Source organism: Candoia aspera, chromosome 4 (genome assembly GCF_035149785.1).
Source record: "Candoia aspera isolate rCanAsp1 chromosome 4, rCanAsp1.hap2, whole genome shotgun sequence".
Lineage (NCBI taxonomy): Eukaryota > Metazoa > Chordata > Lepidosauria > Squamata > Boidae > Candoia > Candoia aspera.
This window is the reverse complement of record NC_086156.1, coordinates 55,994,603-56,010,654: the sequence shown is the minus strand read 5'-3', so window position 1 is coordinate 56,010,654 and position 16,052 is coordinate 55,994,603. Positions and strand designations below refer to the sequence as shown.

The window sequence follows — 16,052 nt, the reverse complement described above, 5'->3', positions numbered from 1 at the left end:
GTTTGCAAGAATCCCAGGCTTCTGAACACCACACCCAGCACTAAACAGGAGATTTAAAAACACACAATGGACATAATGTAAATTGGCTTTCATAGCAGCTCTGTTTATACACATAAAACACAGGTAAGCAATTCAGAAGAAGAAGAACAAAATCTAACTGACCAGTACATTTACCTTGTAGATGCCTTCCTAATGTATTGGAATTGTTCCAATTCCCAGAATTCCTGGGTTTGGAATTCTAGGAGTTACAGCAGTTCCAACTTATTTAATCAATGCTAGGTTGGAGAAGGCTGGACTGTGGAATTGTACACTGATCCTGAAGCTGTGTTCTGTGAACATGAGACGTTGTGGTTTAAATTTCACATCAGCATTAGGTAAGCCACTCTTCTCTCAGTTCCAGTCCTTGTGCAGCACAAGGGTAACACTGATCCACTTCCCATCGACAAGGTTGTTGAAAGGTTTATTGAGATAACTATATACATGAAGTGCTCTGAACATTCATATTTTTATAAACATTATAATATTATAAAAATGCTACATAGTATCATATATCTTGTATGGAAAAAGCCATATATTCTTATCCAGTCAACGTGAGGAGACTTGAGTCACTGCCACTATGTCACATTCTGATGGATGGAGAAGTTTTTTAATTTGGTGCTTATCAGCAGCTACCTCAATAATGCTTCATAACTGGGCTGCCAGAACCATTTCAAGCAGTTGTCACACTGGCCATCATCTTTGGTGTGTTATAAAAATCTTCTCTCTTTCTGGAGGTAAGAATGTACCACTCTGAACTTTGGAGAAGGAGCTATTCTAACAATTTCTAGTCTCACAACTGAGAGAAAAATGAAGAGTATGAAATGGAAATGCTTCAGGAATTGGGACAATGAACAGAGTTCAGTAGGCAGTGGGGATAAGTTGGCTTGTGCTCCTTTATACTAGAGAGCTGTGAACCCAGATATATCTGTTCAACCCCTCTGAGAGACCTGCTCCTTCTAGGGGAGTGATGAAGCCCTAAGGAGATATAATCCAATCTGAAACCCATGTTAAACACCTGACATAATGATATAATTTGAAATAGGCCACTTTGTTCTCTTAATTCCTGCAAATTATGGAATTTAATTCTTGACTCTTTATTGGACCATGTTTATTATTTGTCCATAGTAGTCATTGAATACTTCATTCTCAAGGAAGATTGGAATCACTTGAAAAAGAAAATGAAATCTTGGTAGAATATTCAATTTAATGGCTGCAATTCTTCCTAACCATGGCAAATTTAATTTTTTTTCCCTTTTATAAACATCTGTTAGATTTTTTCAAGTTGATAAATAATTATTTTTTAAAATAAATAAATAAATTCTGACATCTCAAAGAGATAGGAACTGGCTGTGGGCAATTCTGGTTTCTGAACTTTGAGGATAGCCTCTGAGGCACTCTTTAAATTGGAAAAAAAAAATAACACGTTCTTTGCAAAATTAAAATAGTGTTGTTTTAGAGGTAATGGCTTTTTCAGTCTTGGGACCTTAGCAAATGTCCTAATTTATGTACTCCGCTTGAGAGAAATGTGGAAGAAAGGAGCTGTGCTGGAGTGTGTGAAAGCTAGATTGCTGCTGGAGAGCAATCTATACAGATAAGCTGTAAAGAAAGAGGTTACAGTAGGGAGTTAAAGTTGTCCACATCCCCTTAAATTAACACAGCCAGTTAACTTTTAACATTACTCAGATGCTATGAAACTAGTTATTCATAAATAAAAAGTGTTTTTCTTCTCAGACTTTGCTCATTTTAGCCAACACTGGCAGTCACAATACAAAGTCAAAATCAAATGTTTCAGTAACAGCAGCAGTTAGAAAGGGAACTGCTTAGAAAGGGCAAAAAATGCATTATTATTATTCATTCCTTTTGATGTGTACACTCTTATATTTTATCTTTTACATCTTTTTGTATTATTACAGTTTTTTGTATTATTTCAAAATCTGTTTGACTAAAGGTAGAAGATAAGCAAATAAACAGGTATCTGTATACCATGAGAAAGGAAGATGCTTTTAAATAATTTTGACACACTCAGAAGATAATAGCCAAACTGCACAATGCTGCAACGGACAGATATAAAGATTCCACTTTGTTTGTCAGAATTGTAGACATCTTTCTATAGAAAGAAACCCCACTGAAAAGAAAACAATATGATCCATCCAGAGTTAATTCTCTTTTGTAGGAACAGAATTGTGCATATACTTAACTGTTTGTATGAAGTCAACCATTCTTTAACCTGTTTAATTAGATCTAAGTTAGGTTGGAGAGTACTCCAAAACATTGGAGTATTTAGGCAAGTAACAGGAATTTAAAATAGATTCAAACTTCTAGCCAACGATAAATTCCTGGAGAAAGTCCTTGGTGCATGAAGTCACCTGTTCATTTTTCTCCATATCAACAACATACACAGTAGAAAAAAAGTAGTTTAAGATCAAAAATAGGCACACAGTCAAAACATGCTCAGTTGCAAATGCAGTAGTTGTGAAATAGTAACTTTGATAGGAGCAAAATCAAATCCTCACATTCTCTCTAATCATTAACTTCCAAAGCTAATTATTACTAGACACAATATAATATTAATAGCTAAACCAGGAGAGCTTTTTTCACTGATATCAATGAAAAGGAAGAAAAAATTATTACAGTTCTCTTCTTAGTAAGTCTAGATTTGAGTTTAAGTGTGTTGTTGCTTGCCTTTTATGATGTATGATTTCATCTTTTTATGATTCCATTGCTGTGTGCTTAGTTTATGATGACTTATTATGACTGTTGGTCTGGGCAAATACAGGCATACATTCATTTAACACGGTAAGATTTAATAATTAGTGCACATGGAACTGGATTCACAATAACTGAATGAAACTGGTGCCATTTCACAAAATCCCATTGAATTAAATATCCATTAAATTAATAAATATGGCAGTATTTACCTCATATTATGAGAATTACAGAATTCTATAATTATTAAATACCACCAATGATGCTTGGTCACAGAAAACCTTCTGATTGATTGACTGATTTGATAAATATGAAAACAGACATATTGAAGAAACAAACAAAAATGTGTAGATAACAAAAAGGCCTAGAAAGAAAGATGCACCAAAAGTATCAAAATCACAAAGTGTCTGATAGCTCAGCAGTTGCAACAAATTTAGGGACTCTTCTAGAGATGTCTGGTGAGCTGACAGCTCAGAAGTGTGTTCTTCTCTGTGCTGGCATGATGGCATAAGAAGAATGTGGCCAGGTTGCTAAGATGTATGGAAAGAGACAATCCAGGAACACATGTTTTAAGTCTGTGCTAATGCCTGTCTTCCATGAAGGCATAAAGTTGTCCTTCAAGGTCAAGGAATCCAGAGTGCTGCCAAAAAAAAAAAGTAATTTAGTCCAGTATTTCAAGCAGCAAAGCCTGACACAAGTCTTCACAGAAATTAGGCCAGATTTCAATCTCAGGAGGGAATTTGATATACCATGAGTAACCTACAAATATAGACTGAACTTCCTTTATAGGGCTTAGTTGCAGTAGCAGCAGATTTGCATGTCATATAACAGGTGGTTCATGACCTTCTTTCTGAAAATTGTCATTGTAGCAGAAACTGGGTTATTGCCATGACAAGCAGCAAAGAGCACAATTGTATTTGAAAGGATATGGGCATTGATAGTGACATGCCTTTGCTACTCTTTCAAGTTGCCCACGCTTGGAAAAGTACAGGGCAGTCTTTGAATACTTCAGATTTACTCTCCCTGCAACAATAGATAAGCAGGCCTGCACAATGCGTTGAAGGGAAAGGGGCACTTTGATAAATTAAAAATCCTTGTGGGCTACAAAAAAATACCCAGAGTGCTGATCAGCTGTTCTGTGGCTAGTGGAGCAGTGAAAGTGCTGGAGCTGGTGGCAGTGGCAAGGCTTGGAGGTGCTTGGTAGCCTGTCTGTCCTACAAAGTAGCTCTTACAGTCCTTACACTGTATGTTCTATGTAGAACAGGTAGAGCCTGGCACTCAGACAAGTCAGACATCAACAGGCACATAGAGGTAAACAACATTTATATACTATTCAAAAGAGACAATAGAAAAGCTAAAGGACTAGAACATCTCCTTGCCAGCAATCAACACCCAGATATGCAAAGATTATCACCAGGATTAACACCAGATGAACCATCAAACAGCACAATATACCCTAATCAAGGAACTATTAACTCAAGCAGCAAACAACAGCCCAATCAAGGAACTCCCAAGGAGAGAACAACACCTCCATCAACACAAGCAGGGCAAGCCACAGTATATAAACAGAGAGCAAACCCCACTCCCTTCTCGTACTGAAGATGTTGCCTAGTCTGGCAATGAAACGTCTGCAAGGAAACAACAAGGCTCAGAGAGCACCAAGGACTCCACAGTTCAACCCTGAGCTACAAATATTCTCTTTGATTGGTAAGCCAATTCTACTTTATTGTAAAGCTATATTAACAGAATCCTGCAAGCCTGAAAGTACAATTCTCCCGCCTTCTCCTTTACAGAGCAAGAAACTAGGGAGGATCCCTTCTGAACCTCTTGCCCCATCTACTATCCAGCTGCTGGCTATGCTGACTCTTATCTGACCATTCCCTAGGCAGCTTCTCTTTCCCCTGTCCCCCAAGGTCTTTCCCACATACCATTACACAAAGTTTGGGCCAGCAAACTAACATGAGGAAGGGTGCTAAAATACAAATTCATTCCTTTGTGAACATGAATTGTACTTCAGGAGATACCACCACATAGCAGAGAGCAGGCATCACAGCACTATAGACAATGTTTTTAAATGAGTATACTGTATAAAATTGGTAAATATTTCTAACCATATTTATTTAGTTAGTTATATTCTTTGTTCCTACATTTTTGATGCCACCTATCAGAATGGCACAATGATTTACCCTTGCAAAGAAATCTACATGATGAATGAAAACTGGTTTTAACTCTCCATAAAGTGTGTTGATTTTCTGCAGAAAGACTTCTTAAAATCACAAATGGGCAACCTATAACCAGCCCCCAAGCTCTTTTTTATATCCCATGGAAATTTCAGCACTGCCAATTCTTTACACTGAAAGAGTTTTCCTTTAATATTTGAATGCAGATTGTTGTAGACAGCATAGGAGACATTTTGTTCTCTAACCCATCCATATCTACCTCTGTTTGCTGATAATCCATGAGAACAATCCTAGAGAACAAAGAATCATCTTTCCCAGTGTCCTAATCAAAAGCTCCCTGATCAGCATAAAGCTACACTGACAACATTCACATCCAAATAAAAAGGCATGAGGATGGAATGGGTGAGGGAGTGAGCAGAAGGCATGCTGTATACACCCCTCCTCAATTGATGAACTCGGTTAGTGAGCAAAAGGCTTTTTCCTCTTCCCAGTATGATTCCAAGCAAATCAAGACCTGCATCATGAACCTGATGCTGCCATTTTTATTAGTAAGGCTGAGCAAAATTGTGGACATAATGAGAACATGGTAAAACTCAGTCAGATCAAGATGACACAAAAACAGGCTTTCTTAGCTTCTCTGGTTCAGCCTCCATCAATAAACAATGAGTTTGGAAAAGAAGCATGTGTGTGCGCGCACACATTGAAACCATAGTAATGAATTCAGCAACAGGTATATATTAATAATAGTAATAATAATAATTTGTTAAACTTGTATGCAGCATGATTCTCAGGGACTCTGGGCAACTCACAACAAAGCAATTGCAATAAAATAAATAAAACATAAAAATAAAGATAAAAGTTGGCAAGCACAATGAAGTGAGGGTCTCAATCTCCCTCACCAAAGGCCTGGTTGAAGGTATATGTGTTGAAGTCAGCTCCAGTCCTTTACAGTTATATCTAGAGTCTTTCCTCACATCTAATCATGGCACAACCACGTCCTGGCAACCTCTTTTTTCTGCTATGTCCTCAGGACCTCACCCTCATCTGATTCCTAGCCCATGCCCGAGGGACCCTTAAGTTGTCCTTATCAGCACTAGTGGTTTTATCCTTCTCACACACATTTTACCTGGATATAATCTGATCGACTTCATCAACCATTCTATTGATTACCCCGGCACCTATTTAGCCACTTCAGGAGGGTGCAGGCACACTGCTCCCCTTTGGTTCATGGGCAACATCTTCCATGCCCCTTCTGTTTGGGGTAGTGGGAGACTCTTGTCCTTTCAAAACAGCCCCGCCCCCGAACATGCTAATTCTCTCAGCCAATGTACAGAGAGTGCTGGATCAGCCTGAACAACACCTGCCCAATGGAAGTGATGGTGGGGCTTCCTAGTGAAGCATGACATTGCTTTCTCTCTGTCTCCTCATGACACAGTTCTGTCACATCTGTCAACTGTTGTTTGGGAGGCTTTTGAACATAGATGCTGTGCCGTCCTGGAATAGCTGGAATATCAGCTGATATTTAGGCTCTCTTTGACTGTACTTGTAGAATGGTGGGATGGAAGAAAAACAAATCTGGGGGGAAAATCTACAGTCTCAGTCCTTTGCATGGTCTGTATACATTCATAAGACCACCACTATTTGCAGGTATTCTGCCTGTGGCAAAATAGGGATTGCCAAGCAAATTTTATACCAGTGTAATTTTCTGTCAGTTCAAGAGCAAAGCCACTGGAAGAGCACTAAGTCTTTACGGGGTCGTGAGACATTCTTTTTACACTAAGGAATGGCTTCAAAGGGTCACTGGAATCCAGTGACTAGCCAAAGGGTTACACAAACTGCTCTGGATACGACTTGTTTCCTGACTCCACTTCAGTTTAGCTACAGTTTCCCTGCAAGGTTTGTTGTTTATTCGTTCAGTCACTTCTGACTCTTCGTGACTTCATGGACCAGCCCACGCCAGAACTTCCTGTCAGTCATCAGCACCCCCAGCTCCCCCAGGGACGAGTCCGTCACCTCTAGAATATCATCCATCCATCTTGCCCTTGGTCGGCCCCTCTTCCTTTTGCCCTCCACTCTCCCTAGCATCAGCATCTTCTCCAGGGTGTCCTGTCTTCTCATTATGTGGCCAAAGTATTTCAGTTTTGCCTTTAATATCATTCCCTCAAGTGAGCAGTCTGGCATTATTTCCTGGAGGATGGACTGGTTTGATCTTCTTGCAGTCCAAGGCACTCTCAGAATTTTCCTCCAACACCACAGTTCCAAAGCATCCATCTTCCTTCTCTCAGCCTTCCTTATGGTTCAGCTCTTGCAGCCATATGTTACTACAGGGAACACCATTGCTTTAACTATGCGGACCTTTGTTATCAGTGTGATGTCTCTGCTCTTAACTAGTTTATCGAGATTTGTCATTGCTCTTCTCCCAAGGATTAAGCGTCTTCTGATTTCCTGACTGCAGTCAGCATCTGCAGTAATCTTCGCACCTAGAAATACAAAGTCTTTCACTGCTTCTACATTTTCTCCCTCTATTTGCCAGTTATCAATCAAGCTGGTTGCCATAATCTTGGTTTTTTTGAGGTTCAGCTGCAAGCCAGCTTTTGCACTTTCTTCTTTCACCTTCTTCATAAGGCTCCTCAGTTCCTCTTCGCTTTCAGCCATCAAAGTGGTATCATCTGCATATCTGAGATTGTTAATGTTTCTTCCAGCGATTTTAAATCCAGCCTTGGATTCCTCAAGCCCAGCATGTCACATGATGTGTTCTGCGTACAAGTTGAATATGTAGGGTGACAGTATACACCCCTGCCGTACTCCTTTCCCAATCTTAAACCAGTCTGTTGTTCCGTGGTCTGTTCTTACCGTTGCTACTTGGTCGTTATACAGATTCTTCAGGAGGCAGACAAGATGACTTGGTATCCCCATACCACTAAGAACTTGCCACAATTTGTTATGGTCCACACAGTCAAAGGCTTTAGAATAGTCAATAAAACAGAAATAGATGTTTTTCTGAAACTCCTTGGCTTTTTCTATTATCTAGCGGATATTGGCAATTTGGTCCCTAGTTCCTCTGCCTTTTCTAAACCCAGCTTGTACATCTGGCAATTCTTGCTCCATGAATTGCTGAAGTCTACCTTGCAGGATCTTGAGCATTACCTTACTGGCATGTGAAATGAGTGCCACTGTTCGATAGTTTGAGCATTCTTTAGTGTTTCCCTTTTTTGGTATGGGGATATCAGTTGATTTTTTCCAATCTGATGGCCATTCTTGTGTTTTCCAAATTTGCTGGCATAGAGCATGCATTACCTTGACAGCATCATCTTGCAGGATTTTGAACAGTTCAGCTGGGATGCCATCGTTTCCTGCTGCCTTATTATCAGCAATGCTTCTTAAGGCCCATTCAACCTCACTCTTCAGGATGTCTGGCTCTAGCTCACTGACCACACCATCAAAGCTATCCCCGATATTGTTATCCTTCGTATACAGGTCTTCTGTATATTCTTGCCACCTTTTCTTGATCTCTTCTTCTTCTGTTCGGTCCTTGCCATCTTTGTTTTTGATCATACCCATTTTGGCCTGGAATTTACCTCCGATGTTTCTAATTTTCTGGAAGAGGTCTCTTGTCCTTCCTATTCTATTGTCTTCTTCCACTTCCATGCATTGCTTGTTTAAAAATAATTCCTTATCTCTTCTGGCTAACCTCTGGAAGTTTGCATTTAATTGGGCATATCTCCCCCTATCACTGTTGCCTTTTGCTTTCCTTCTTTCTTGGGCTACTTCTAGTGTCTCAGCAGACAGCCATTTTGCCGTCTTAGTTTTCTCTTTCTTTGGGATGTATTTTGTTGCCGCCGCCTGAACAATGTTGCGAACTTCTATCCAGAGTTCTTCCGGGACTCTATCTACTAAGTCCAGTCCCTTAAATCGATTCTTCACCTCCACTGCATATTCCTTAGGAATATTAGTGAGCTCATATCTAGCTGATCTGTGGGTCTTCCCTAATCTCTTGAGTCTGATCCTAAATTGTGCAATAAGAAGTTTGTGATCAGAAACTACAGTCAGCTCCAGGTCTTGTTTTTACCGACTGTATAGATGTCCGCCACTTTTGGCTGCAAAGGATGTAGTCAATCTGATTTTGGTGTTGTCCATCTGGTGAAGTCCATGTATAAAGCCGTCTCTTAGGTTGTTGGAAGAGAGTGTTTGTTATGCAGAGTGAGTTGTCTTGGCAAAATTCTATCAGCCTGTGTCCTGCTTTGTTTTGTTCTCCCAGGCCATGCTTACCTGTAATTCCAGGTGTCATTTGACTGCCCACCTTAGCATTGCAGTCTCCTGTGATGAAAATAACATCTCTTTTAGGCGTGTTGTCCAGTAGGTGCTGCAGATCCTCATAGAACTGCTCTACTTCAGCTTCTTCAGCATCTGTGGTTGGGGCGTATGTTTGGATCACTGTGATGTTAGATGGCTTGCCCTGAATTCGAATTGAGATCATTCTGTCCTTTTTTGGATTGTATCCAAGCACTGCTTGAGCAACTTTACTATTAATTAGGAAGGCTACTCCATTTCTTCTGTGGTCCTCTTGTCCACGGTAGTAGATCTGGTGGTCATTTGATGTGAAGTGGCCCATTCCAGTCCATTTCAGTTCACTGACGCCCAAAATGTCTATCTTTAATCTTGACATCTCCCCAATACCCACATCCAATTTGCCCTGGCTCATAGATCTTACATTCCAGGTTCCAATGGTGTGTTGATCCTTAGAACATCGGATTCGCCGTTCACCACCAGCACTGTCGGCCACTAGCCGTCCTTTCGGCTTTGAGCTAGCTGCGTCATCACGTCTGGGGCTAGTTGAACTCATCCTCTGTTCCTCCCCAGTAGCATTTTGACCATCTTCCGAACTGCGGGTCTCATCTTCCGATGGTATACCGACATATCTCTGGTTGTACTGAGCCATTTAGTTTTCACGGCAAGAATACTGGGGTGGGTTGCCATTACCTTCCCCAGGGATCGCGTTTAGTCTGACCTCTCTGTCATGACCTTCCCATCTTGGGTGGCCCTTCACGGTTTAGCTCATGGCATCATTGAGGTGCTCAAGCTCCAGCACCACGACAAGGTACTGCATAATCATGCTGGCTTTTTTCTTGCTAACAGGGATTTAATCTCATTTCTTGGAACAGCAGGAAAGCTGCAGCCGCAGGTAAATCAGTAAGGCCGCCACTGTGGCAGCAGCAGCAGATAAACCAAACCGCAGGCGGCGGCCCCCTAAGAGTGCACAGAAAGGCGCACATGCGCATTACTCAGCTGAGCCCGCTGGACAGGAATTTCTGGCCCTTCCCATCACAGGCTCCGGACAGGTACAAAACTCCACCTGAAGGCAACGCAGACAAAGCCGCTCCCCCCACACCCAGTTTTTTTCTTTCTTTCTTTTGGTTCCCGCCTCTTATTTTTCATTGGTTTGCCCAACTGCTCAGAGGAAGTGTGTGAGATGTGCGCTAGGGAGGAAAAAGTTTTGTTTTTAAGTTTAGCAAGGAAGAGGAGGAGGATTGAAGGAACGCGGATGTCTTCTTAGTCGACTTTCTTTCCTCCGTGCCGTGCGTGCGGCTCGGCTGGGAGCTGCTCGCGCGCACTTTATGCCGGCCCCTCCTGTAGAAGGGCGCGAGCTTCTTTGCCCCCCGCGCGAACGCGGAGCAGGGCCAGCTTCCCGAGGATCGTTCGCTCCTTGCCCAGTCAGCGGGCGAGCGCGCGGCAGCCGCAGCCCGCAACCGCCGTGAAAAAAGCCTCTTTTCGCTCCACCTCCTCCTCCTCTCTCTCTCTCCCGCCTCCCCCCATCATCTCGGAATTGCCTCAATCTTTCGACATGGTCAGTGGTTGAGAGACTGGAAGCTAAAAGAGAAAGGTGTTGCTGAGAAGAGTTAGCGAGGGAGCGACGCGAGGAAAGGCGTCGCGAGCAGAGTCACACTCTCGGACCACAGCCTCGCTTCGCCGAGCGCGCGCGCTCCGGATTACTGCCACACAAACCCAGTATGGGGCACGGGAGGCGCCGATCTCCGGGAGTTTCGGCAGCTGGCACGGGACATTTAGGGGCAAGACGCGTCCCTACCGCTGCTGTCGTCCTCGCTTTGCTGTTGAGCACCTTTAGCTCGGCCGTAGACCAAAAGAAAGGTAAGTTCGAGACGACGGGGGGTAAGTCACCCACTTACTTGGAGTATGTGAGTTTCGCCAAGAAAGGGGCTGGGAGGGAGCCTGGAATCTGTCTCCTGGATATATGGCGAGAGGGCTGTTTATTCACGAGCTCACTTTGCACATGATTGGTGATACACATGTTGTGGCCTCTGTATAATCACTTTGGCCAAGGGCATCCAGCGAGCATTTGCATTCCCTCACTATTAAGCCAGACCAGTACACTTTTTACCATCTCTGGGATGTATTTTACATGTGATTAAAGGGACTCATTAACTTAACCACTGTTTTTACCTCTGGTGAAGTGAGGTACAGCATTATCTTTTCTGCAGATGCTGTTCTGAGATTTTCTTTGTCTCAGTAAGGTTTAGTGCTTAGTGGCTCTATCTGATCCTGGTTATCAAAAAGTGCATATCAGAAATAACTTGTTAAAGTAATTCTTGTTTGCAGAACCAAATTGTAATGGTTAAGTGCTGAGTGATAGAAGAGGAGAAGGTGGAACAAATCCCCACCCCCCACATTTTGGTGACTTCAGGCTTTTGAATGCAAGCTCTAATAAAGGTGACAGGCCAACAGAAGAAGCAGGAAGCTGTAAAGTCAACCCCTCCCACTGTTTTCAGTTTTTTGGCTAGCATAATCTCAGAATATCATCTGGAAACAAGCATAGAGTTTTAAAAATTGGAATCGTACTTTGATACAAGGGTGAGCTATATGTGTGTGGTGTGACCTAAATTCAAAATTTGTTCTAGGCGTCTTCTATACTGCATTGGAGGAAGTATATTTCTGTAGTTATATTACTGTAGGTTATCTTCTAAAGTTTAGATACAAGATCATTTGGTGCATTTGCTCCAAAAGATGAGTTTTTCTTTTGAGAATTCACTCTTGGTTGTTATTTTGAAGATACACCAAAAATTTCAAGGCACTCTTCTTTTTGAAAGAGTAAATCTCAAGTCCTTGAAAATTCAACAGGGATAAGAACTTGGCAAAGGAGATTGGCCTCTTGTTTATATGACCCCTGTAAAAGGCTGATGTGTGAGTTTCACAAGAGTACAAATACTCTGCACAGAAGTACTGCTGAAAAATTATTATGCTCTTCCTGTAACGTGGGGAAAGCCACCAGTGGTTCATAGGAATGTCTAAGCCTAAGAATCAGAATTCTGTACAGACTTGAAATTACAAATGCAAAATATGTGTTTTTGCTTGCTTTTTCACTAATAGGTGCTGTTTGTTATTTTCCACCAACATATACATAATGTAGTTAAACAGTAAAATGAATGTGAGATCATTGTCTGATAAAGAAAAGAAGTAGGTGCTGTTCCCAGCCTAAATAATTTATCAGGAAAACCATGGTTGAGAGCCATGTTATCCTCTGCTGGACTTGGCTTGATGCTTTCATGCAATATTTCCCTCTCCCTTCACCTGGCCTAAAGTTAAGTCTGTGAAGAAAGTTTTCTTCTTTTGTTGTTTGAAAGTTTCAGTGTGATGGTGGGAAGGAGTCTGGTAATTTATACTTTGGCCAGTCGATGGTTTTCGGTGTGCCATTTTATTTCTTTCACGTTTGTGAAGTTTTGAGAACAAGCAGCCAGCTTTGGTTCCAGGCAAATCATCTTTATTTTGGAAATCTTCCAAATGGAGAAAAATGGAGTTTTTCCTCTTTCCCTTTTCATTGCCTCTTTCCTGAGGGAGGAAAAAAAAAACCCTTGTAACTTAGAAAATATACTATATGAACTAAGTAAAAGTGATTTAAGTATTTCATGACTCTGGCCAATAAAATAATCTTGAAAAGAGAAACGCCTCTCTGAGTAGCTAATTGCACAATCTTAAAATCAAGAAGCTTGATTCTGATCAGTTCTAAAGAGCAAGTTCATACCTGCCAGTGATGTAATTGGGACAGGGTTGGGTTTGATTTATTTTTTTCTTTTGAGTCAGTTCCCATCTTCCTTTATGCAGTTCACATAGGTGTGAGTTGACTTGAGATGTGATAGGAGAGTTGAGAACTTGGAAGGTAAAAGTGAAAGGAGAATTTGAAAAAGAAACATTTAGAGTAATAAATAAGTTGTTGAATATTGTGAAGAGATAATCACATTGTCTTCTCTATTGCCAATAACTATTTGGCCCTGGTAATATAACCAAGCATGGAGTAATATTTTAAAAGAACTGGCATTATACATGAGGTCATGGGAATGTGGAGTGACCATCAGTGTGGCAAACTTGTCTTGTAAAAGACAATTTAGCATTTTGGAGGAGGACCATTCTTTCCATAGTCTGCATGGCTCAACCCTATTGTCTTTTAGGAAAGCCTTGAAGCCTTGACTCTTTCAGTAGGTCTTTGTGGCAGGGTGATTAGTATCCTCACTTGTGATCCTGACTTGATTTTAATTGACTTATATTTGCTGGTTGGGTAACTATTGTATTGTTTTTCTGACATGGGTTTTTGACACCTGAATTATTATTTTTCCCTTTCTGGGTGGTTTTAAGTTGTACTTGTTTATTGTATGTCACCTAGAGTTGCTGCGCCCATTGAGGCTGCTAAATAAATAAATATTTGCTTTTACTTAGTGTTGGTTTTGTATAAACGTTATGCATGGCATAATTCTCCTGAAGACTGAGACCTGCACATGATACGTTATAAGTAACATTAAAAATAACAGGTAGGTCCTTGCCCCAAGGAGCTTATAATAAAATTTTTACTACTTTGGGTAAACAAAAAGGGAAGGACAACAGTAAAGAATGAAAGTGAATAAGGACAGTTAAACAATAAGCTTCATGGAAAAGCTAATTAATGATAATTGGGTAACTGCCATTCTATTAAACACATTATGGAGTGTTCTGAATTCTGTACCTACTTATTGTCAACAGCTACTCTTAAGGAAAGGACAGAGGCTGATAGTCTTGCCATAGATTACAGTTATGTTTGTTTCTTCTTCTACTAAAACCCTAAAACCCTTCTACCCTAAAAATGAAGGGTTTTAGAGTATCTAGTCTATGAGGGAAAGTACTTGGAATGTTTAAATTTGATAAAATGATTGATCAATATAAGAAAATGTTTAATAAGGCTATCAACAGTGTAGAGGAAATATATTCAGTGCAGATGAAATATATAATGTTTTCTTTTTCTCAGTAGAACTTTGAATAGTAGTAGAGAACTTCATGGGTGCATTACTTCCCTGACCTAGCATTCTCCAGATACACTGGGACTTGCAGGGAAGACTGTTGTACCACAAAAATGTATGATGATGCAATACACATTAGTTTAGAGCAGCTCATCAACCCCTTCATGAAGTTTCAGATTGTTCATCAACCCTCATTTACTATATGAAAGTAATTTAATTTTAAATGTTAAATACTACTTTAATTAATAGTACTACAAATAATAACAATGACAATGACAACAACAATAATGGATAGTCACATTGACCCTTGAGGGTTGACACTGACCACTTTGGAGAACCCTGGTTTAGAGGCTATTAAAGGAATTTAGATGAATCATGTTCTTAAGTATATTTCCAATTTTGACATTTTTAAGGGGTTCATATTATTCTTAAGTCTTGGTTGATTAATACTGGAATCATTGAATTCAATACCTGGAGATGAAGTGAATATTAATATGCTGTTGAATTCTGCCTTCCCTCAGTAACTCTCATGTACCATTCAAATCTAGTCTATGGAAGGGACTTGCTGGAACATGTTGGGGGGTTCTCCAGAGAGGAAAGAAAATGTGTTATTGGATAAGTGTAAATCTAGTTGTAGAATGTTGGATTTAACTCAGAATGCTGCAGCTCTACAAAGGGGGTATATTCTGGGTAAAATGCACATGAAGTACAAATGAACTGTGTATCATAAATGCCAACTATATTGGATTCCAAACATTTTCCAATTATTCATCAAGAGGATTGCCGTCTTGAAGACATTGATCTCAGTAGACATATTTTAAAGTACAATAGTTCAAACTCCAGTAATGTACTTTACCTTTCTCAAATCAACGTGTTATAAAGAGATGGATAAACACCACCAACTCCCATTTCTCCAGCAAAATATAGGTGATAAACTTGAGGTATCCTGTTACTGTGGGAGAGTATCTCTACACATGTGCCTACAAACAGCAAGTAATATGATGGCAGGACTTCATGTATTCTTTTAAAGCCACCTTAGCTGGGATCCTTGGGTGAAGTGGAGAGAAAGGCAAAAAGACAGGATAAAAATGCTTGTGCATTTCCCTTTCATAAATATATCATGTGAGCTTAAGCACTTTACAGGTGCTGGTATTTCAGAGTAAATTTTAAATCTATATAATACTTCTGGGAGAAGAACAAATAGGCAGTCTTAGAATTCTTTATGTCTGTAATTCTATGTATTGTGTTCAAGCCTAGACCTGGAAGACAGAGTTTTTACTCTACTAGAGAAATTAATCACAAGGAGTTTCACTAATATAATCAGATTATGATTACAGACAGATATGCAAATACAAAAGGAAATTAACCCAGTAAATGTAGCAATCTTGGATTTTCCACTACCATCCAGGTAAGGGACACTTAAGAGAATCACTTAGAGGGCAAGTTTTTTTTCCTCTGTGTCTTAGATTACAAGGGAATATTTCCTGTTTTTTTTCCCTTGCAATTCAGTATCGATCATATGCAAAACAAGCCTGTAAGTTTTCCTGAGAATTCTAATGCACATATACAAACACACATTTTGTTCTGCCTTTTTAAAATTATAGCCTGCAATCTCTGTAAATATTTTCTTTACAAGAAAAGAAAGCAAAATGAAAAATCATGTTCTGAAAAATAAGCATATATTCTTATTTTTACCAGTCTAGTAGCCAATTTGCACTATTATGTATAGTGTTTTAGATGTTTATGATATGGATATAGCTTTGTTCATCACACTGTGCTCCTTTTTACTCTTACCAAGTTTATAACACAAAAACAATTATGAATGAATGAATGAATGAATGTGATAGAG

General features: G+C 40.1%; 1 protein-coding gene across 3 annotated transcripts in view; it reads left to right on the top strand.

Annotated features, from left to right (window-relative positions):
- The first annotated feature begins 10,289 nt into the window (after positions 1-10,289).
- EGFR (epidermal growth factor receptor) overlaps positions 10,290-16,052 on the top strand; it is a 139,352-nt gene continuing 133,589 nt past the window's right edge. For 2 of the 3 annotated variants that reach the window (XM_063304187.1, XM_063304189.1), the window contains exon 1: positions 10,291-11,072. In XM_063304187.1, coding sequence (XP_063160257.1) covers positions 10,934-11,072 — 139 coding nt within the window. In that variant the 5' untranslated portion in view covers positions 10,291-10,933. Of the gene's footprint in view, positions 11,073-16,052 lie in introns of all 3 variants that reach the window. The other variant, XM_063304188.1, reaches the window with a different exon arrangement.